This window comes from Oncorhynchus masou, unplaced genomic scaffold, assembly GCF_036934945.1.
Source record: "Oncorhynchus masou masou isolate Uvic2021 unplaced genomic scaffold, UVic_Omas_1.1 unplaced_scaffold_12___fragment_6___debris, whole genome shotgun sequence".
NCBI classification, from domain to species: Eukaryota; Metazoa; Chordata; class Actinopteri; order Salmoniformes; family Salmonidae; genus Oncorhynchus; species Oncorhynchus masou.
In genome coordinates this window covers 10,065-31,720 of record NW_027016554.1, presented here as the reverse complement: position 1 = coordinate 31,720, position 21,656 = coordinate 10,065, and the positions used below count along the sequence as shown (strand labels likewise).

At 46.2% G+C, this 21,656-nt stretch overlaps 1 protein-coding gene across 1 annotated transcript; it reads right to left on the bottom strand.

Moving 5' to 3' along the window:
- Positions 1 to 1,219: 1,219 nt before the first annotated feature.
- On the bottom strand, positions 1,220 to 17,123 carry LOC135538813 (E3 ubiquitin-protein ligase RNF169-like). The gene is made up of 7 exons (XM_064964740.1): positions 17,052 to 17,123; positions 16,129 to 16,197; positions 15,519 to 15,611; positions 15,286 to 15,395; positions 14,942 to 15,044; positions 8,583 to 9,139; positions 1,220 to 1,232 (listed from the first exon to the last, which is right to left on the bottom strand). The coding sequence occupies exons 1-7, from the start codon at positions 17,121 to 17,123 to the stop codon at positions 1,220 to 1,222; spliced, it is 1,017 nt and encodes a 338-aa protein (XP_064820812.1).
- Positions 17,124 to 21,656: the final 4,533 nt, after the last annotated feature.

Here is a 21,656-nt window from a genome sequence, read left to right as displayed (position 1 = left end):
CGTGCCAGATAAATCGAAACCCCTCATTTTAGCTCGCCCAGCTCACATGTTCGTTAACAATCTGGGCAAGCCGCAAAGTCATAAACCCTGCCCACATCGACAATTTATCTTCTTAAAACCTGATTTGAACCCCAACCTTAAATTAAGACCAAACATATAATTTTAGTTTTCATGATGAAATCGAAGGGGGAATATAGATTTCTATGTCTAGTATGTATACATGACAAAAATATAAATGCAACAATTTCAAAGATTTTACTCAGTTAAAGTTCATAGAAGGATTTGAAATTAATTGAAATTAATTCATTAGGCCCTAATCTATGGATTTCCCAAGTGGGCGGGCCTATGCCCTCCATGGCTACACATAGAACTGGTGTTGTGCAATTTAGATTTGCAGAGCAACGCCTCCCCTGGTTTAGGTGATCATCCCCGCCAAATACACAGTTGTAGTGATTGATTGGAAACAACTTGTGTCAATTAAAACAACATTTCTTAGGGTTTTATACCTGCACCAAGGCTAGTAGACATTGCTGGAAATACTATTAAATGTAAAGTGCCCCCCCCAAAAAATGGCCCTAGCTACAAGAAAATTAGTTTGAGGAAGAAAAATAGAAGCTTAAAGATAGTAAGATCTATTGAATTTAGCTAGAAACTCAAGTTCAAATTAATGATTTGAAGACAACAAATATATTTAAATTTTTGGGAGTTTTATGCATGACCTCCAATGCAAATCAATGACTGTAATATTATATATGATCTTTCCTGTCATTGTGTTGAGTTGAGTGGTCAAATTAATGTCTTGGAAAGCCATTCAGCATTCAAACATTTCACATTTCAAAACCAGATACTGGAGAAAAAAAACACAGAATAACATACAGTTGAAGCCGGAAGTCAATAAAACTCATTTTTCAACCACTCAATTTCCAAATGCCTGAAGGTACCACGTACAATAGTACGCAAGTATAAACACCATGGGAACCATGCAGCCGTCATAACACTCAGGAAGGAGATGCATTCTGTCTCCTAGAGGTGAATGTATTTTGGTGTGAAATGTGCAAATCGATCCCAGAACAACTGCAAAGGACCTTGTGAAGATGTTGGAGGAGACAGGTACAAAAGTATCTATATCCACAGTAAAACGAGTCCTATATCGACATAACCTGAAAGGCCGCTCAGCAAGGAAGAAGCAGCTGCTCAATACCGCCATAAAATAGCGAGGCTACAGTTTGCAACTGCACATGGGGACAAAGATCAAACATTTTGGAGAAATGTCCTCTGGGCTGATTAAATAAAATAGAACTGTTTGGCCATAATGACCATCGTTATGCTTGGAGGAAAAAGGGGGAGACTTGCAAGCTGAAGAACACCATTCCAACCGTGAAGCGTGGGGGTGTTTTGCTGCAGGAGGGACCGGTGCACTTCCCAAAATAAATGGCATCATGAGAAAGGAAAATTATGTGGATATATTGACGCAACATCTCAAGACATCAGTCAGGAAGTTAAAGCTTGGTCGCAAATGGGTCTTCCAAATGGACGGATGACCCCAAGCATACTTCCAACGTTGTGGCAAAATGGCTTAAGGACAACAAAGTCAAGGTATTGGAGTAGCCATCACAAAGCCCTGACCTCAATCCTATAGAACATTTGTGGGCAAAACTGAAAAAGTGTGTGCGAGCAAGGAGGCCTACAAACCTGACTCAGTTACACCAGCTCTGTCAGGAGGAATCGGCCAAAATGTACCCAATTTATTGTGGGAAGCTTGTGGAAGGCTACCCAAAACATTTTACCCATGTTGAACAATTTAAAGGCAATGCTACTAAATACACTCAATTAGTATGTAAACTTCTGACCCACTGAGAATATGATGAAAGAAATAAAAGCTGAAATAAAATCACTCAGCTATTTATTCTGACATACATTTAAACTTTATTTTAAGTGTATTTGGCTAAGGTGTATGTAAAAACTTCTGACTTCAACTGTGTGTGCAAACCTCTTTACATACTTAAAGTGAAAATGAGACAAGCTTGAATGAAAGTCTTTCAGGTCTCCGTTCCGTTTGAATGGGTTGTGTTTCACAGTTCCTTCAGAATGTGAATGGACATGATCGGAACAAGTTGTTTCCTTCAAAGTACAGCGCTGTCAGTGAATCATGTAGGCTATACAAGTGGTACATTCTGATTACTATAAAGAATAAATAACCTAATCTTTAAATCAGGAAAGTAAACAAAAAACTGCAGATGTATGACAGTCGATAGAAATCAACCATTTGGCACTAACCTATTTCCATTTGGCACCAACTTCCCCTCCAATACTAAAATATGCATCTGATTATTTAAACTGTATGTACAAAAAAGTATACAAGTATGTGTACATAATGTGCATATTAATATTGCAATATCTCATACTTAAACGTTTAAGTAGTAATGGACATTAAAGCTAATATTTTGGCATATGCCATTGAAAAAAAATATATCTTCAGAAAAACAAGAATCAAATAGAATATGGAAAGACATTTCTCAGATCAAATATAATAGCCCTTTGAATAAGCGTCTCAAACAATATAGTAAGTACAACTCAAAGATTTGAAAAATAACAATGCTGATTAACCCTGCATACCACTGCTGGCTTGCTTCTGAAGCTAAGCAGGGTTGGTCCTGGTCAGTCCCTGGATGGGAGACCAGATGCTGCTGGAAGTGGTGTTGGAGGGCCAGTAGGAGGCACTCTTTCCTCTGGTCTAAAAAAAATACCCCAATGCCCCAGGGCAGTGATTGGGGACATTGCCCTATGTAGGGTGCCGTCTTTCGGATGGGACGTTAAACTGGTGTCCTGACTCTGAGGTCATTAAAGATCCCATGGCACTTATCGTAAGAGTAGGGGTGTTAACCCCGGTGTCCTGGCTAAATTCCCAATCTGACCCTCAAGCCATCACAGTCACCTAATAATCCCCAGTTTACAATTGGCTCATTCATCCCTCTCCTCTCCCCTGTAACTATTCCCCAGGTCGTTGCTGCAAATGAGAATGTGTTCTCAGTCAACTTACCTGGTAAAATAATGGATAAATAAAATAAATATTAATGTGGATTCTCCAATAGAAATATTGCATAAAACAGTTATCCTAATTACCACCATACTATAACCTATAATTAATATAGATCAAAACTATGAGCTTTAGCAGTGCTACAGCTTTGTAAATTTGTACCATGCACATGCATAGAGCCATTTTAGTTTGTAGTAGTCAATAAGAGGGCATAAATCATTTGAGAGAAATGCAAAATCGCAACAGTGAGGGTTGAGGTAGAAGTGTGGGCATACAGAAAACAGACCGGTATTGAATTTGATCAGAAAATCATCCTCCAAAAAACATTGTACCCCTTTCCAATATTACTGTAATAGTTTTCAGCAGAGTTTACACATTGCATATATTTAACCTGTCCACACTGATCCTTTAACTCAACAATCTGACATGACCAGGAGCTGCAGTGCAACCGAAGAGTGTGAGCGGCTGTATACCTCAACACCCACACGTTTCAGGCTGCCTGCATTGCAGTTTTTCTGTCCAGATTGTCAGATCGTTAAATCTTATTGATGGGGTTTCTGCAATGTTAACCACTACTTTGGCAAATACTATCTAACATTGACAGACACAAATCAATATGACTTAAATTTGATAATCTCTGCAACTCTGTGTCGCAAGACACCCAGCTGTTCATGGTAAAACCACATCGCTGAATATACCTTCAACTAAAAAATAATACCAAATTATGTCAAATAAATTCTGCTACAGAAGGCAATGAGATTTAGAGCGATTGAGGTGCCAATGGACACCGTCTGTGTGCAAAATATTTTAGCTGAGCCAAAGGATATAAACTGGGCAAGGTTTCACTCATTCCTAATGCACTAAGATGGTACAAGGTGTTTCCCAAAACATCACAGAGGTGCTAAGGGCAAAGTATCGTTGGTGCAGAAAGGAACATGTGGATCATGAAATAATCAATAGGATTGTACTGTTCTGGGTTAATGGGAATCTGAATGAAGGGTCTGACAAAGTAATAGTGCTAGATCTTGTGTCCACATCCTTGGCTGAGCTAGAATCAGAATCATACATGACCCTGAACACAAAGATTTTCAAGTGTCTGCACAGTATGAATCAACACAACATCTTTGTGTTCAGGGTCATGTATGATTCATGCCGTGAATCCTTTAGTTTTTTTTCTCAGTGCATTAACTGCAGAAATATATGATGTAGTGTTTTTACATTCTGTCACGAGTAACTGCAAATGAGAAGAAAATAATAATGTTCAGCAAAATCATGTTCGTGGAAACTAAATCTAAGTTAATCTTTAAAAGCACTGAATTTGGAACATGGTCAGCAAAAACAGTTTAGTTCTTGTATGCAAGAAGTTGGCAGATTTTAATAATTTAAAAAAGCACAAGAATAACCATTTAATAATTGCAATAAAAGTGCTCATTCCTTTTGGAAATTCTTCCTGGTCTACGTGGATTGCATTCGATTCTGTTTTCACTGCAGGACTGGAGAAAGTACTTGTCAAAACAGGTATTTTGCTTGTCTACTTGTTGCTGTTCCCTGTCAAACTGTCTTTGAAGATTCAACGCTCGCTCTCTATCCTCACTCACTTGCTGTACCTGTTGAATGTACAGGTCAGCCTGTGCACAATCTATATTGAAACCATATTGGCTCTGGGATCTTGGCCTCTTGAGTCCAGACTCGGTCTCTTCCAGGTGTTTTGTCTTCTGGCTCCTCTTCTTACCCCTCGAGGTAGGTTTGTTCCGGGCACCGTTTCTATTGTCCAAATATTTTCTCTGATCCTGTGAGTCCTTTGATTTAAGATTGCACCCCCTAACACTGTCATTTATATTGTGTGGGACTAAGTGTCACGCCTTGGTCTTAGTATTGTGCGTTTTAGTTTATTAGTTAGTCAGACCAGGGTGTGACATGGGGTTATTTTGTATTGTATTTTCATATTGGGGTTTTGTAGTAGTTGGGATTGTAGCTGGTTAGGGGTGTGTGTGTGTGTTAATTAGGTTGGCTGCCTGAGGCGGTTCTCAATCAGAGTCAGGTGCTTCTCGTTGTCGCTGATTGGGAACCGTATTTAGGTAGCCTGTTTTTCGCTTTTTCGCTGCATTTCGGTCCGACTCTCCTTCAACTAAACAATAACGCCGTTACAGAATCACCCACCAAACTCGGACCGAGCAGCGTGTCAACAGGCAGGAGCAGCGCAAAGAAGAGCCGCGCAAAGAGGAGCCTCGTAAAGAGGAGCCTCGTTATAAGGATTTCTGGACATGGGAGGAAATCCTGGACGGAAGAGGACCCTGGGCTAAACCAGAAGAGTGTAGCCGCCCTAAAGCGCAGCAGGCGAAGAGTAAACAGGAGCAGCGTGTCAACAGGCAGGAGCAGCGCGTCAACAGGCAGGAGCAGCGCAAACGGGAGCTACACGAGAAACAACAGAAGCAGCTTCAGTGGGAGAGGCTACACCATTTGGAGAATTGGACATGGGAGGAGGAACTGGACGGAAAAGTACCCTGGGCTCAGCCTGGTGATTATCGCCTCCCCAAGGAAGAATTAGAAGCGGCTAAAGCGGAGAGGCGCAAATATGAGGAGGCAGCACGGCGATGTGGATGGAAGCCCGAAAAGCAGCCCCACATTTTTTTGGGGGGGGGCTATCAGGGGGAGTGGCTGAGTCAGGAGACAGACCTGAGTAAACTCTCCCTGTTTATTGTGAAGAGCCAAGGAAGAGGTCAGAACCAGTGTTGGAGGTGAGCGAAGCAGAGACTGTGAAGGAGTTAATGGGAAAATTGGAGGAGAGTCTAATGAGGGAGTTGCTAGTTTGGTGCTTTAGATATAATATTCGGCCGACGGAGCGTGTCGGGGATTTGATGGCACCTGGGTCAGCACTCCATACTAGTCCTGAGGTGCGTGTTAGTCGGCTGGTGGAAAGTGTGCCAGCCTCACGCACTAAGCCTCCTGAGTACCAGCCTAGCCTTGCACGTCCTGTGCCAGTCCTGCATTCAGGCTCTTCAGTACTCCTTCACAGTCCAGTCCATCCTGTGCCACCTTCACACACCAGTCCTCCGGTAGTAGCTCCTCACACCAGGCTTCCTGTGCCTGTCCTTTATCCAGAACCACCTCCACACCCCAGCCCTCCAGTAGCAGCTCCCCGCACTAGGCTTCCTGTGCGTGTCCTCGGCCAAATACCACCAGTGCCAGAACCACGCATCAGGCCTTCAGTGCGCCTCGCCTGTTCAGCGCTTTCTCCCTCTCCTGCGCTGTCGGAGTCTCCCGTTTATTCAGCGGTTCTAGAGCCTTCCTCCTCTACAGCGCTGCTGGAGTCTCCTGTCTGTTCAGCGCAGCCAGCGCTTTCTCCCTCTCCTGCGCTGTCGGAGTCTCCCGTCTGTTCAGCGGTTCTAGAGCCTTCCTCCTCTACAGCGCTGCTGGAGTCTCCTGTCTTTTCAGCGCAGCCAGCGCTTTCTCCCTCTCCTGCGCTGTCGGAGTCTCCCGTCTGTTCAGCGGTTCTAGAGCCTTCCTCCTCTACAGCGCTGCCGGAGCCTCCTGTTTGTATAGAGCAGCCTGAGCTGCCAGTCTACATTGAGCAGCCACAGCTGTCAGTTTGTATAGAGCAGCCTGAGCTGCCAGTCTACCTTGAGCAGCCAGAGCTGTCAGTTTGCATAGATCAGCCTGAGCTGCTAGTCTGCATGGAGCAGCTAGTCTGCATGGAGCAGCCAGATCTGCTAGTCTGCATGGAGTTGCCAGTCTGCATTGAGCTGCCAATCTGCAGGAAGCCGCCAGAGCTGTCAATCTGCATGGAGCAGCCTGAGCCGTCAGTCAGCATGAAGCAGCCAGATCTGTCAGTCAGCCAGACACTTCCAGATCTGCCAGTTAGCCAGACCATTCCAGATCTGCCAGTCAGCCAGACTCTTCCAGATCTGCCAGTCATCCAGACTCTTCCAGATCTGCCAGTCATCCAGACTCTTCCAGATCTGCCAGTCAACCAGACCCTTCCAGATCTGCCAGTCAACCAGACCCTTCCAGATCTGCCAGTCAACCAGACTCTTCCAGATCTGCCAGTCATCCAGACTCTTCCAGATCTGCCAGTCATCCAGACTCTTCCAGATCTGCCAGTCATCCAGACTCTTCCAGATCTGCCAGTCATCCAGACTCTTCCAGATCTGCCAGTCAACCAGACCCTTCCAGATCTGCCAGTCAACCAGACTCTTCCAGATCTGCTAGTCAGCCAGGATCCGCCAGTAAACCAGGATCCGCCAGTAAACCAGGATCCGCCAGTCAGCCAGGATCCGCCAGTCAGCCAGGATCCGCCAGTCAGCCAGGATCCGCCAGTCAGCCAGGATCCGCCAGTCAGCCAGGATCCGCCAGTCAGCCTGGATCTGCCGGATTCAACTTCCTGGCTGGGCTTCATCTCAGTGCTGGGCTGCCCCTCAGTCCCGAGCTGCCCCTCAGTCCCGAGCTGCCCCTCAGTCCCGAGCTGCCCCTCAGTCCCGAGCTGCCCCTCAGTCCCGAGCTGCCCCTCAGTCCCGAGCTGCCCCTCTGTCCCGAGCTGCCCCTCTGTCCCGAGCTGCCCCTCTGTCCCGAGCTGCCCCTCTGTCCCGAGCTGCCCCTCTGTCCCGAGCTGCCCCTCAGTCCCGAGCTGTCCCTCAGTCCCGAGCTGTCCCTCAGTCCCGAGCTGCCCTTCTATTATGTAGGGTTCTGGGTGAGGACTATTCGGCCATGGTCGGCGGTTAGGGTGGATTATCTATGGACGCGAAGGGGAGGAACATTGACATTTATGAAGTGGGGTCCACGTCCGGAGCCGGAACCGCCACCATGGACAGACGCCCACCCGGACCCTCCCTATGGTTTTGAGGTGCGTTCGGGAGTCCGCACCTTAGGGGGGGGTTCTGTCACGCCTTGGTCTTAGTATTGTGTGTTTTAGTTTATTAGTTAGTCAGACCAGGGTGTGACATGGGGTTATTTTGTATTGTATTTTCATATTGGGGTTTTGTAGTAGTTGGGATTGTAGCTGGTTAGGGGTGTGTGTGTGTGTGTGTGTTAATTAGGTTGGCTGCCTGAGGCGGTTCTCAATCAGAGTCAGGTGCTTCTCGTTGTCGCTGATTGGGAACCGTATTTAGGTAGCCTGTTTTTCGCTTTGCATTTCGTGGGTGATTGTCCCTGTCTGTGTAGGTTGCAGTCAGGCTGTATTAGGTTTCGTTCTGTTTGTTGTTTTTTTTGTATTTATTTTGTTATTCATGTTAGTTCGTTCGTTTTTGTCGTCTTTAAATAAACATGAGTAACTTACACGCTGCATTTCGGTCCGACTCTCCTTCAACTAAACAAGAACGCCGTTACACTAAGGTTGGATTTTGATTAATTGAAGTTGATCCACAATGTGATACAGGTATCACCACAGAATCTGAAGAAACCCCACACTCAGTTAGTCTCCTCACTGTTTAAAGGTACAAATGGAGTATGAAACTTTGTGAATTGTTTTTGATGGAGGGCCGTCTCTCCAATGGCCTGCTAAAATATCACTCTTTGTTTATTATGTATACAAGTTATTTCATTCTCTTGCCCAGAGGAATCAGTCTTGGCACACCTACCCAAGTGTTCTTTTCCCTTATTTGCTGCTAGAGCGCAGCTGCAGGGCTTGCCATCCTTCTCTATGGGGCTTGGTTTGAAAACAAGGTCCACGTTTATGGGGCTGGTCAAGGTGCCCTTTGAGGTCACTTTGACAGACTGACGGTCCACCTCTATCTGCTTCCATTCCTGGAGGATAGTAGGGCTGGCTTCATAGCTGGTGGGCCTCTCCAGGCTGCGGAATAAGTTCCGTGGGGTGGACTTCACAATTGTGGGTTCCATCACTCGCCCGTCAGGTAGCCGCTTTGGTGGGGTGCACGGCAAACACACTATTGGCTTGAAGTGATTCAGCTCCTCAGAGATACTGTCATTGCTCTCAGGGCTAATGGACCTCTCCTGTTTCGACTGGGGGACCATAAAAGGTGTTGATGAAGCCATGATGACGCCTCGCCAGCTATGCCTCTTGTCTTGGACAATTATGGGTGCCAAAAGAGATTGGCTGTTCTCAGAGGACAGAAGGATTCCTGCATTGTAGCTGAGAGGAATACTTGCCTGTACAGAGACAACAAACCAACAAAAAGAGGAAGAGCAATGTTTTAAAAGATCATGAACTCAAAATCATATTTTTCATGAAATTTGATTATTTTGACGAAACCAGATCAAAGCATGATTACCAAAGCACAAAAAATTACTGTTGCTTCTACATTGATCAAGTTTGATCATAAAGTTACTGGTCCCATCCCATGTTAAACACTTAGATTCAATGAGGCAAGATTATTAAGGGTAGGGTGACATTAGGGTGACATCACCAATGCTCCCTCAAAATTTTTGGGGTACTGAGCAAATTACAGGCCTACATTTCATAAGACTTTTAAAAACATTTTAACATTATGAAGGGCTTGACATAAATGTATGATTTTTTACTTAGTCTAACACCATGAGCCAAATAGGTGAGTGTAAATTGCATGCATTGCATTGTATGATGCAAGAAACCACTTTACAAAATAAATTGAATTATTGCAGAGAATTAGACACTGTTGGCTACCCCTCTGCCCATTGGCTTATTTGCATATTTAAGCCTGTCTCAAATTACAACAAGGCCCCTTTTTAAAGACAGCTTAAAATGTAGCCTACATGTTTTGTGCTCTTGTAGGAAGCAGTAACTCCCCATTGCTGACCTACACCTGAGCTAATAACTCACTAACTAGCAAACAATATCAATACATGTTAACATGTGCAGCTCTGATCTGAAAAGCGCATTCATTCACTTGCAGGTTATTGAAAGACCACTCATCGGCTACCCGGACGAATTGTACTGCATTGCGCTCTGGCTATGCCTACAACAAAATCACAGACTCAATCTTAGGAAAGTTAGATTTGGTTTGTTGCATTGAAAAGGCACTGATAACGTTGATTTGATCACAGAAAAAAAAACATTGATCTATATATTGCAAACTAATGTGGTGAACTCAGTGAAGTTCAATCTCTTGCCCCTCTGCACAGCCTGGCATTTCTTCTGCCCTGCAGTCCTGTGCACACACACAGCTTAGAGGAAACATTGGACATCACCCTAACTATGATATTCTCCCACCTAATTTAAATAAGTACCACCTTGTAACCAACAGCGGAGAAGGCAAGTTTACGGAGGGGCGTGGTTTGTATACAGTACCTTCAGAAAGTATGGACTTACTCCACATTTTGAATTCTGAATTCAAAACGTCTTACCCATCTACACACTATACCCCATGACAAAGTGAACACGTTTTTAGAAATTTTTGCAAATTACAGCTGTGAGTCTTTCTGGGTAAGTTTAAGAGCTTTGCACACCTGGATTGTACAATATTTGCACATTCTTTTTAAATTATTCAAAATGGTTGTTGATCATTGCTAGACAGCCATTTTCATGTCTTGCCATAGGTTTTCAAGCCTCTTTAAGTAAAAATGTAACAAAGCCACTCAGGAACATCTTGGTAAGTGTCCAGTGTATATTTGGCCTTGTGTTTTAGGTTATTGTAGTAAATTGTTGGAAAGCAGACAACCAGGTTATCCTCTTAGATTTTGTCTGTGCTTAGCTCTATTCCATTTCGATGATAAGCATACCCGTAACATGATGCAGCCACCCCCATACTTGAAAATATGAAGTGATGTGTTGTTTTGGATTTGCCCCAAAACAGAATGCTTTGTATTCAGGACATAATGTTCATTTCTTTGCCACCTTTTTAGCACTTTTATTTTAGTGCCTTATTGCAAACAGGATGCATGTTTTGGAATATTTTTATTCTGTACAGGCTTACTTCTTTTCACTCTCATTTAGGTTAGTATTATGGAGTAACTACGTTGTTCATCCATCCTTAATATTTTCTCCTATCACAACCATTAAATGAATTGTTTTAAAGGACACCATTGGCCTTATGGTTAAATCTCTGAGCGGTTTCTTTCTGGCAACTGCTTTCTTTTCTACCAATAGGTGCCCTTCTTTGCAAGGCATTGGAAATCCTCCCTGGTCTTTGTGTTTGAATCTGTGTTTGAAATTCACTGCATGACTGAGAGACCTTACAGAAAAGTGTATGTGTGTGGGGTACAGACATGAGGTAGTCATTCAAAACTCATGTTAAACACTATTATTGCAAGTTGATTGCAACGTAGGTGACTTGTGAGAATGCTATTCATTGACTACAGCTCAGCGTTCAACACCATAGTGCCCAAAAAAGCTAAACTAAGGACCCTGGAACTAAACACCTCCCTCTGCAACTGGATCCTGGACTTCCTGAAAGGCTGCCCCCAGGTGGTGAGGGTATGCAATAACACATCTGCCACACTGATCCTCAACATGGGGTTCCCTCAGGGGTGCGTGGTTAATCCCCTCCTGCACTCCCTATTCACCCACGACTGCGTGGCAAGCTCGACTCCAACACTATCGTTAAGTTTGCTGACAACACAACGGTGGTAGGCCTGATCACCGAGAACAATGAGACAGCCTGTAGGGAGGAGGACAGAGATCTGGCAGAGGGGTGCCAGGACAACAACCACCCTCAATGTGAGCAAGACAAAGGAGATGATCATGGACGACAGGAAAAGGGAGGCTGAACACACCACAATTCACACCGACGGGGCTGTAGTGGAGCAGGTCGAGAGTTAAGTTCCTTGACGTCCACATCACCAACAAACTATCATGGTCCAAACACACCAAGAAAGTTGTGAAGAGGGCATGACGACACCTTTTCCCCCTCAAGAGACTGAAAAAAAATGTGGCTTGGGTCTCCAGATCCTCAAAAACTTCTGCACCATTGAGAGTATCCTGACCGGTTGAATCACCACCTGGAATGGCAACTGCTCGGCATCTACAAGGCACTACAGAGGGTAGTGCGTACAGCCCTGTACATCACTGGGGCCAAGTTTTCTGCCATCCAGGATCTACACTAACATTCAAAAGTTTGGGGTCACTTAGAAATGTCCTTGTTTTGAAAGAAAAGCTATTTTTTTATCCATTAGAATAACATCAAATTGATCAGAAGTACAGTGTAGACATCGTTAATGTTGTAAATGACTATTGTAGCTGGAAATGGCTGATTTGTTACGGAATCTCTACATAAGCATATAGAGGCCCATTATCAGCAACCATGACTCCTGTGTTCCAATGGCACGTTGTTAGCTAATCCAAGTTTATAATTTTAAAAGGTTAATAAATCATTAGAAAACCTTTTGAAATTATGTTAGCACAGCTGAAAACTGTTGGGTTGATTAAAGAAGCAATAAAACTGGCCTCCTTTAGACTAGTTGAGTATCTGGAGCATCAGCATTTATGGGTTCGATTACAGGCTCAAAATGGCCAGAAACAAAAACCTTCTTCTGAAACTTGGCAGTCTATTCTTGTTCTAAGAAATTAAGGCTATACCATGCGAGAAATTGCCAAGAAACTGAAACTGCCAAGAAACTGAAACTGATCTCGTACAACGCTGTCTACTCCCTTCACAGAACAGCACAAACCGTCTCTAACCAGAATAGAAAGAGTGGGAGGCCTCGGTGCACAACTGAGCAAGAGGACAAAGTACATGAATGTCTAGTTTGAGAAACAGACGCCTCACAAGTCCTTAACTGGCTGCTTCATTAAATAGTACCCGAAAAAACACCAGTCTCAATGTCAACAGGCAACTTCAGGATGCTGGCAACTAGGCAAGTCAGTTAAGAACAAATTCTTATTTTCAATGACGGCCTAGGAACAGTGGGTTAACTGCCTGTTCAGGGGCAGAACGACAGATACCTTGTCAGCTCGGGGGTTTGAACTTCTGGTTACTAGACCAACGCTCTAACCACTAGGCTACCCTGCCACCCAGGCAGAGTTCCTCTGTCCAGTGTCTGTATTCTTTGCCAATCTTAATCTATTTATATTGGCTAGTCTGAGATATGGCTTTTTCTTTGCAACTATGCCTAGAAGGCAGAGGACATTTCTAAGTGACCCCAAACTTTTGAACAGTAGGGTATATACTAGGCGACGTCAGAGGAAGGCCCAAAAATGCTCCAGTCACCGACCACAGGGCAAGCACCAAGTCTAGGTCCAAAAGGCTCCTTAACAGCTTCTACACCCAAATCATAAGACAGCTGAAAAAAATGAATCAAATTGAGTTACCGTTCAGATCTTTTTATATAATTATTTTTTACTTTATAGTTTATTTAGTAAATCTCTTAACTCCATTTTCTTAAACTGCATTGTTGGTTAAGGGCCTGTAAGAATCCATTTCACGGTAAGTTCTACACCCGTTGTATTTGATTTGATAAGCAAATGTTTACTCCTGAACATGTTATGCCTGAGATAACAATGGGGTTGAATACTTAATGACTCAAGAGTCAGCTTTTCATTTAATTAAATTTGTAAAAATGTCAAACATAATTCTACTTTGATATAATTATTTTTTTATATAAAAATTGTTTTTTTCCCACTCATTCATAAATCTACACACAATACCCCATAATGACAAAGCAAAAACAGGTTTAGAAATTTTTGCAAATTCATAAAAAAACTGAAATATCATATTTACATAAGTATTCAGACCCTTTACTTAGTACTTTGTTGAAGCACCTTTGACAGTGATCACAGCCTTGAGTCTTCTTGGGTATGACGCTACAAGCTTGGCACACCTGTATTTGGGGCGTTTCTCCCATCTCTGCAGATCCTCTCAAGCTCGGTCAGGTTGGATTGGGAGCGTTGCTGCACAGCTATTTTTTCATGTCTCTCCAGATATGTTAGATTGGGTTCAAGTCTAAGCTCTGGCTGGGCCACTCAAGGACATTCAGACACTTGTCCCGAAGCCACTCCTGCATTGTCTTTGCTGTGTGCTTAGGCTCGTTGTGCTGTTGGAAGGTGAACCGTCACACAAGTCTGAGGTCCTGAGTGCTCTGGAGCAGGTTTTCATCAAGGATCTCTCTGTACTTTGCTACACTCGTCTTTCCCTTGATCCTGACTAATCTCCCAGTCCCTGCCCCTGAAAAACATCCCCACAGCATGATGCTGCCACTACCTTGCTTCACCGTAGGGAACCTATTTTTCACTTTCTCATTATGGGGTGTTGTGTGCAGATTGATAAGGAAAAACATTCATTTAATCACTTTTAGAATAAGGCTGTAACATAACACAATGTGGAAAAGGTTGAGGTGTCTGAATACTTCCGTAATGCACTTTAGGCAAGTGACACAAAATCTCAATTTAATCTATTTTAAATTCTGGCTCTAACACAAAATGTTGAAAAAGTTGAGTACTTTGAATACTTTCTGAAGGCACTGTAGCTACTCTACTGGTGCCAAATTTTGACTGTAGGGTGTCAGCAAATATTAAAAGTTTACACTATTCATATATAGCAAAGATACTTAGGTCTCCCCTTTCATCTGTGTCTGGTGTTCGCTAGTTACTGGCACAAAGGGAACAAAGGGGTGTGTGTGGGGGGGGGGGTCGTTCAAAACTGACGCAGTTGTCATGTCAACACATTGGTTTGTGCTGCTGCGAACCGCATCAGAAAAGACATGCCAATTTCAACGTTGTTTGCATCAAAGTTTCTTGACGTAGGCGTATCAAAGAGCTGTCAGTCAAGACAAGTTCATGAATATAAACTCCCAGCCCTCTCAGCCTCTTTTCAAACTTCCTGGTAGTAAGCCATGAGAGAGAACTTAGCCATGATAGAAAAGAATGTCTACAATTTTGAGCTTTTCTATTACCCAAAAATATACAGTATTTTAGTCACTCAAAAGGCTATTTTACATGGAATCAGAATGACTGTTCAGGACCTTTTTAAAGCTTTTCAGAAATAAACATCTGACCATTTTAGGGAATAAAATCTTCCTTTAAAAAGCCCAGCTTTATACCTTGTCCTGTCCAGGAAGATGAGTAGACACCCTAATTTTTCGCCTTCCATCCTCTGTATCAGTACAGCTCTGGCTTCTCTGCACCACATTCGTCTGTAGACCACTGAGGGAAAAGTGGACTAAGTAAATAACTGAATATAAGTAGAAAAAACATTCAATGTAACATCAATCGTTCAATGGCTTTGAAAATGTATGTGTGCAAAGAATCAATACTGCAGCATTGAGTAAATGCGAGCAACACGATTATTCAACTGTAATAATGACATTATTACAGTTACAAGCAGTCTTCAATGTAAAAAAAACCAAAAAAAACATTGATAATAGAAGCAAGGGGATTTCAGTACTCTCTTGTGAAGTCTGCCGAGGTCTTTGTTCTTCTAACAAATGCAGACACATTTCTGGTTCTCTTCCCAACATGTTCTTCATTCTCCGAGTCTGACAGCAACCCAAAGAACTGGAAGAAAAGGCTGTAATATCTCAGCATCATATTTACACTTATTTATCAATGTGTTGGCATACCATTCGGAGCAATCTATTCAACAATTTATTCATATGATTGTTACAAGATAAAACTAACAGGATCTTGGAAGTGCTTGAGTGGTCCACATTCCTCTTTTCTGTTGTGGAGGACTTTCCTCCTCCCCTCCTCTTTCTCTTCATTCATTGGTAACTGAAGAATAAAAATGCCTTCTTACTGATAGGAACTGAACCCAAGGGACCATTCACATGACCTGTGGTTGTTTAAAATCAATGTGTTGTGTGCCCATCTACAACAATAGAATTCGAGAATTGGAATAAGATGATGATATCAATGTATTAAAATGTTCTCTAATTTAAGTCTCAAACACATAGTTCTCTCCTTTTGAGGGGTTTAGGGGCATTGTACAACACTTCTGTAAATAGCTATGTTAAAAAGAAATAAGGCCTGGGGGTGTGGTATATGGCCAATATACAATGGCTAAGGGCTGTTCTTAGGCACGACTCAACGTGGAGAGCTAGGACAGTCCTTAGCCAAGATATATTGGTTATATATCAACCCCCCCCCCCCAGGTGACTTGTTGCTATTATAAACTGGTTACCAATGTAATTGGAGCAGTAACAATAAATGTTTCATACCCATGGTATGATACACCACGTCTTTCTGCATTCAAGGCTCAAACCACCCAGTTTATAATTATCAATATTACATTTACTTGTTTTCCATACTCCAGTCGGATCTCTCCAGATTTGGATACCTGAACAGGTGAGCTGAAAATCTGAGGAATATAAAACATTTAAGTTATCAAAATCACTCAAATTTTCTCAAAACAAGGGCTGGGTCAAAAAGGTTTGGGAACCACTGGATAGAACAGGTACTCCCAAAATTCCCTAACATATTACATTGAAAAACACCCCAGCCCCAACCAAGCCTGGGCAAGTCACAGCCAAACTTTCTATGCTTAGAATAGTATATCAGAACTGACTGGTCTTGTTCTCTCTCCGTCCTTGTCTGTACAATAGCCTACTGGTTCTATGGAATGACCATCCAAGGCGCGTACAGAAGAACGCATAGCCCCGAGTTGAATAGAGTGTGTTACAATGTACGAGAAACCGTTGTAATTCCTAATTATATCATTGTAAAACAAAGTAACACAATTGTTAACCACTGTCAGTTTCAATGTTTGCCACGATAAAAATGTTTTTTTTTATGCCGCGAATAAAAAAGCCAATATGCTTTCCTACTTTGTGTTCGTGATCATAATGGCAGGTAGCCTATAAAAGGAAACAAATTAAGAACACTGGACAAAATCCTTACGACATACAAATGTATGTACCCTACAGAACAGCCTAAAACGGAATTGTTGTCAAAAAAGCATACCTTCTCCACAAGTCTCACAGTCTCTCTCTCTTGCATCGTTGTGGATAACTCTTTCGAACAATTTCCCAAAGTTCGATGTTCACTAGGCTTTTCTCCCGGGACTGTTTACGGGCCCAGCTGGATACTCGCAGCCGGCAGAGGGGACAGCACAAACTGGTAAATTCCACAGTCCGCTTGAAACAGTGCAGACACACCGAGTGGCTACATGGCATAGTTACGGGCCCCAAAAAAATCTCAGAACCAACCGGACACCTTGCCTCGTCCAGGGTCAGCAGCTGTGGATGTGTCCGAGTATTCAATACATCGGCGGGCCTGGCTTTGCATTGTTGCCCTAATCCACTAGTGGATCTGGTAGACCCTGTCGCCGCCATTTTCATTGGTCTCTTCCTACCAAAGATGGTGGATACAATGAAGATAAATTACTCAGGCCGTTTACCATTGAAAACAATTGTCAGTTCCGATCTTCGTAAGGGGGTGGTGACAATAGATGCCAGCGTAATATCAACTGGGTCTGGTTTCCTTAGTTCATTGATCCATGCACATACCTTTTGTGCTCAAAACAAAAAAAGGTACCCCCTCAAAAAAATGTCCCACTACCACGATCAGGAACTTGTTCAGCAATTATTACAATAAAAGGGGAAAGCAGCACAATATGATGAGTAAAGTATTGCAATGACCTGACTAGATCATAAATGAACAATTGTCCAGACAGAGGCTTGAGTTTGCGAATTGACGGTTTATTAAACCAACTTTACACAGGCTACTGTTTGGGCCGTAGCACACGCCAAAAGATGACAGATAACCCACAAGCCAATCGTGACCTTCTCTTGGGAAGCCCAGACGTAAGAGAGAGAGAATAAAGGCTGAACCTGGTCTTAACTTCCAATGCCCACCCCCCTGCCCAACCCCCCTCCACGCCACTCCGCCAACCACCATGATGCCCGGCATCAGAACATTCCAGGCATTCACGTGATTGGCAGATAGCAGGTTGATTGACATGTCGGACCCCGCGAACACCGGGTGCTGGTCAGTACAACACAACCACCTCCTAGCCTAACACATAACACACAGCTGTCTGTGCGGGTCGCTACACAGCCCCCCCACCACAAAGTCCCTCGTCCCCGAGGGAACAAACAAAGTCTCTGAAGCGACCCGGAGGTCTCCTTTGCCTGCGTGGCCGTGATGGTCGCAGAGTGCCCCTCTGGGAACCAGGGGATGAAGGCAGGGATATGGGGGACAAGGAAGCGGGAACGGGTAATACAGTCCGTGGCTCTGGGGAACCACGCGGTGACACGGGGGGAGACCGGGGGAGTGGGCTGTCTGGAGCCTTGTCTGCGGCACCTGAGGGTGGGTGCCTGGAGAATGTCATTGCCAGAGAGGGGAATTGTGGGGGTTCCTGGGGTTTGGGGAAAAGAGGCCCCTCTGTATGGGGCTAACCTGTCCCGGTGCAGTGCCACCTTTCTCCCCCTGGGAGGAAGCTGCACCCGGTACACAACCTCCCCTACCCTCTCCAGGACACTGCAGGGTCCCACCCAGTGACTGTCCAACTTGGTGCATCTGCCTTTTTTTCTTAGGGGGCTGTAGACCCAGACCAGCTCCCCAGCCACAAAGTGCCTTCCCCGGGTGTGCACGTCATAGTTCCTTTTCTGCCTCACACCTGCATTCACCAGCTGCTCTCTGGCGAAGGTGTGGGCTGTCTCCAGGCGGTCCTGGAGTCTCCGGGCATACTCCGGCCCCGGAGGAACATGAGGGCTATCCAGGGGCCGACCAACGCCATCTCCGCAGGGGTGCGGATCTCTCTCCCCAGCATGAGGAGGGCAGGCGTGCAGGAGGTGGAGTCTTGGACAGCGGAGCGGCATGCCATGAGGACCATAGGCAGGTGCTTGTCCCAGTCACGCTGGTGTTTGGAAGAGACGATGGCCAGCTGCTGTCCAAGCGTTTTGTTGAAGCGCTCCACAAGGCCATCACTTTGAGGATGGAGAGGAGTAGTGCGGGTCTTGTGCATACCCAGCCTCTCACACATGGTGGCGAACACACGGGACTCAAAGTTTCTGCCTTGGTCGCTGTGGATGGACTCTGCAGCTCCAAACCTGCTGAACATCCCCGCTGTCAGGGCGCCGACGATGGTCTCTGCCTCCTGGTCAGGCAGAGCATAGGCCTCGGGCCATTTTGTGAAATAGTCCATGGCCGTGAGCACCCAGCGGTTTCCACTGTCTGTGGTGGGGAACGGCCCAACTACATCCACTCCCACCCTCTCCATGGGAGCCCCCACTGGGCACTGTTGGAGCTGAGCATGAGAGCGGCCTGGGGGGCCCTTTCTCGCTGTGCAGTTGTCACAGCGGCGACAAAAGTCCTCCACATCCCTCTTGTGCTGCCCCCAGTAGAAGCCCTGACGGAGACGGCGCAGTGTTTTTGTGACCCCAAAGTGTCCAGTCCCCACCCCCCCATGAGTACTCTGGAGCACAGCCTCCCGCAATGCTTTTGGGACCACCACCTGCCACCTCTCCTCTCCCGTAGCTGACTCCTTCCATGCCCGCTGTAGCACGCCATCAGCCAGCCGCAGTCTCTTAAACTTCGACCACAAACCTTTGGTCGCGAGTGAGAGCGCTGTCACCTCTTCCCATGGTGGCCTCACCTGCGCCTCTACCCACTGTAGCACTGGCTGTAGGTCTGTGTCCCGTCCCTGCTGCTGCTGCCATTCAGCCACGTTGACAGTCTGCAGCTCGCAGCAGACAGGCCCGCTCGCCCGACACACTGTGGCACAGACAACCTCCTCTGCCCGCAGCTCTCTCTCCCGTCCCTCTCTCCGTTCACAGTGGCGGCAGCCGTCTGCAGTACAGGGCCGACGGGACATGGCGTCGGCGTTGGAGTGGCGTGCCCCTGCCCTGTGCACCACCGTGAAGTCATACGGCTGAAGCTCCTCCAACCAGCGTGCCACCTGCCCCTCTGGCTCTCTGAAAGACATGAGCCACTGGAGAGCAGAGTGGTTAGTCCTTACAGTAAAGGGCAGACCACCCAGGTAGTACTTGAAGTGTTTGACGGAAGCCACAACAGCCAAGAGCTCCCGCCGGGTGACACAGTAGCGGCGCTCATGTTTGTCAAATGTTTTGCTGAAGTACGCCACCACTCTCTCCCCCTCTGGCCCCACCTGGGCCAGCACCCCACCCATGCCCACATTGCTCGCGTCTGTGTCCAGGATAAAGGGCAAGGTGAGGTCAGGGGGGGCGAGCACGGGGGACCCGATCAGTGCACGTTTGAGGGTGTTGAACGCCTCCTCACACTCCACTGTCCAAGTGAAAGCCTTGTCCTTCGGCAGCAGGCGGTTCAGTGGAGCAGCAACGCTTGAGAAGCCCCGTACAAACCTCCTGTAGTACGAGGCCAGGCCCAGGAAGCTCTTCAGCTGACGCTGGTCGGTGGGGGTGGGCCAGTCTCTGACAGCCCCTACCTTGTCCTCCATGGTGCAGATCCCCTCCTTCCCCACTCGGTGGCCCAAGAAGGACACCTCTCTCCTCATGAAGTGGCACTTCTCGGGGTGGAGCTTCAGACCTGCGGCAGCCACCCTCTCCAGCACACGCCATAGCGCCCCCAGGGCTGACTGGAAGGAGCTGCCATGGGCCAGGATGTCATCGAGGTATACCAGACACTGCTGTCGGGGAATGCCATCCAGCACCCTGTCCATCAAACGCTCAAAAGTAGCTGGAGCGTTGCACAGGCCAAAGCACAGGACCTTGAACTGCCAGTGTCCTCTGTTAGTGGAGAACGCAGTTTTGGCTCTGGCCTCTGGGGAGAGGGGCACCTGCCAGTAGCCACTGCAGAGGTCTAGTGAGGAGAACCAGGAGGACCCCCTAACCAGGTCCAGCGACTCATCGATACGTGGTATGGGGTATGAGTCCTTCCTGGTTACCTCATTCAGCCGCCTGTAGTCCGCACAGAACCTCAGCTTGCCCCCCTTCTTCGGAACCATGACGACTGGCGCCGCCCAGGGGCTGTCTGAGGGCTCAATGAAGTCTGCCCGCTGCATCTCCAACACAGCCTTGTCTGCCGCCTCCTGGCGTGCCAGCGGGATACGGCGGGGACGCATCTTGATGGGTCGAGCATCACCTGTGTCGATCTCATGCTGCACCAGATGAGTCTGACCCACCTCTTCCTCACTCAACGCAAAGCTGTCTCTGAATTCAAACAGCAACTGCCACAACCGTTCCTGCTGCTCGGGGTCAAGACCAACACAGTTCCTCCCCCATATCTCCCTCACTGCAGACAGTGTCCTCTCCTCTCCCATCTGGGGTAGCTGGGCTGGGGGTTGCAGCCCGGGCTCACAGAGGGCTGTGTCATGGAGGTAGCTGGGGGAATGTAACACACCGCCGTAGGTGACAGGGGGACTGGGGAAAAGTCACACACAGCTGTGGGGGAGGGGCGCAGCCATGAGTCTCTGCTGCTTTAACTGTTGGAGTAAAGGGTTTGTTGGGTTGAGTGAATGTGACATTAGGGGGAGCCATGGTGACTTCCGTCCCTCCCTGGAAGCTCAGTGTGCCCCTATTTAGGTCTAACTGGCAGCCTGTGCTCCTAAGAAAGTCCAACCCCAGGATACAAGGGTCCTGCACAGCCGCCACCCACACAGGATGACACACAGTCCTGCCCCCTACTGTCAGAGTCATTATTCCCTTCCCTTTCATGGGTGCCAGCTCACCTGTGACTGTGCGGAGCTGCACAGTTGTAGGCTCACACTGAGTCCAACCTGGCACAATATCTGGCCTCACCAGGGTTACTGTGGACCCAGTGTCCACCAGGGCGGAGCAGGGCACCCCCTCCACAGTGACAGGGACATGACAAAAGTCCCCAACACAGGTCCGGCCCACC

Coding starts and splice junctions, on each gene's coding strand:
- LOC135538813 (XM_064964740.1), bottom strand. CDS start 17,123: ATGCAAAGCCAGGCCCGCCGATGTATTGAATACTCGGACACATCCACA. Junction 16,198..17,051: donor CTGACCCTGGACGAGGCAAG/GTGTCCGGTTGG, acceptor TATATTCCTCAG/ATTTTCAGCTCACCTGTTCA. Junction 15,396..15,518: donor TCAAGCACTTCCAAGATCCT/GTTAGTTTTATC, acceptor CTTTTCTTCCAG/TTCTTTGGGTTGCTGTCAGA.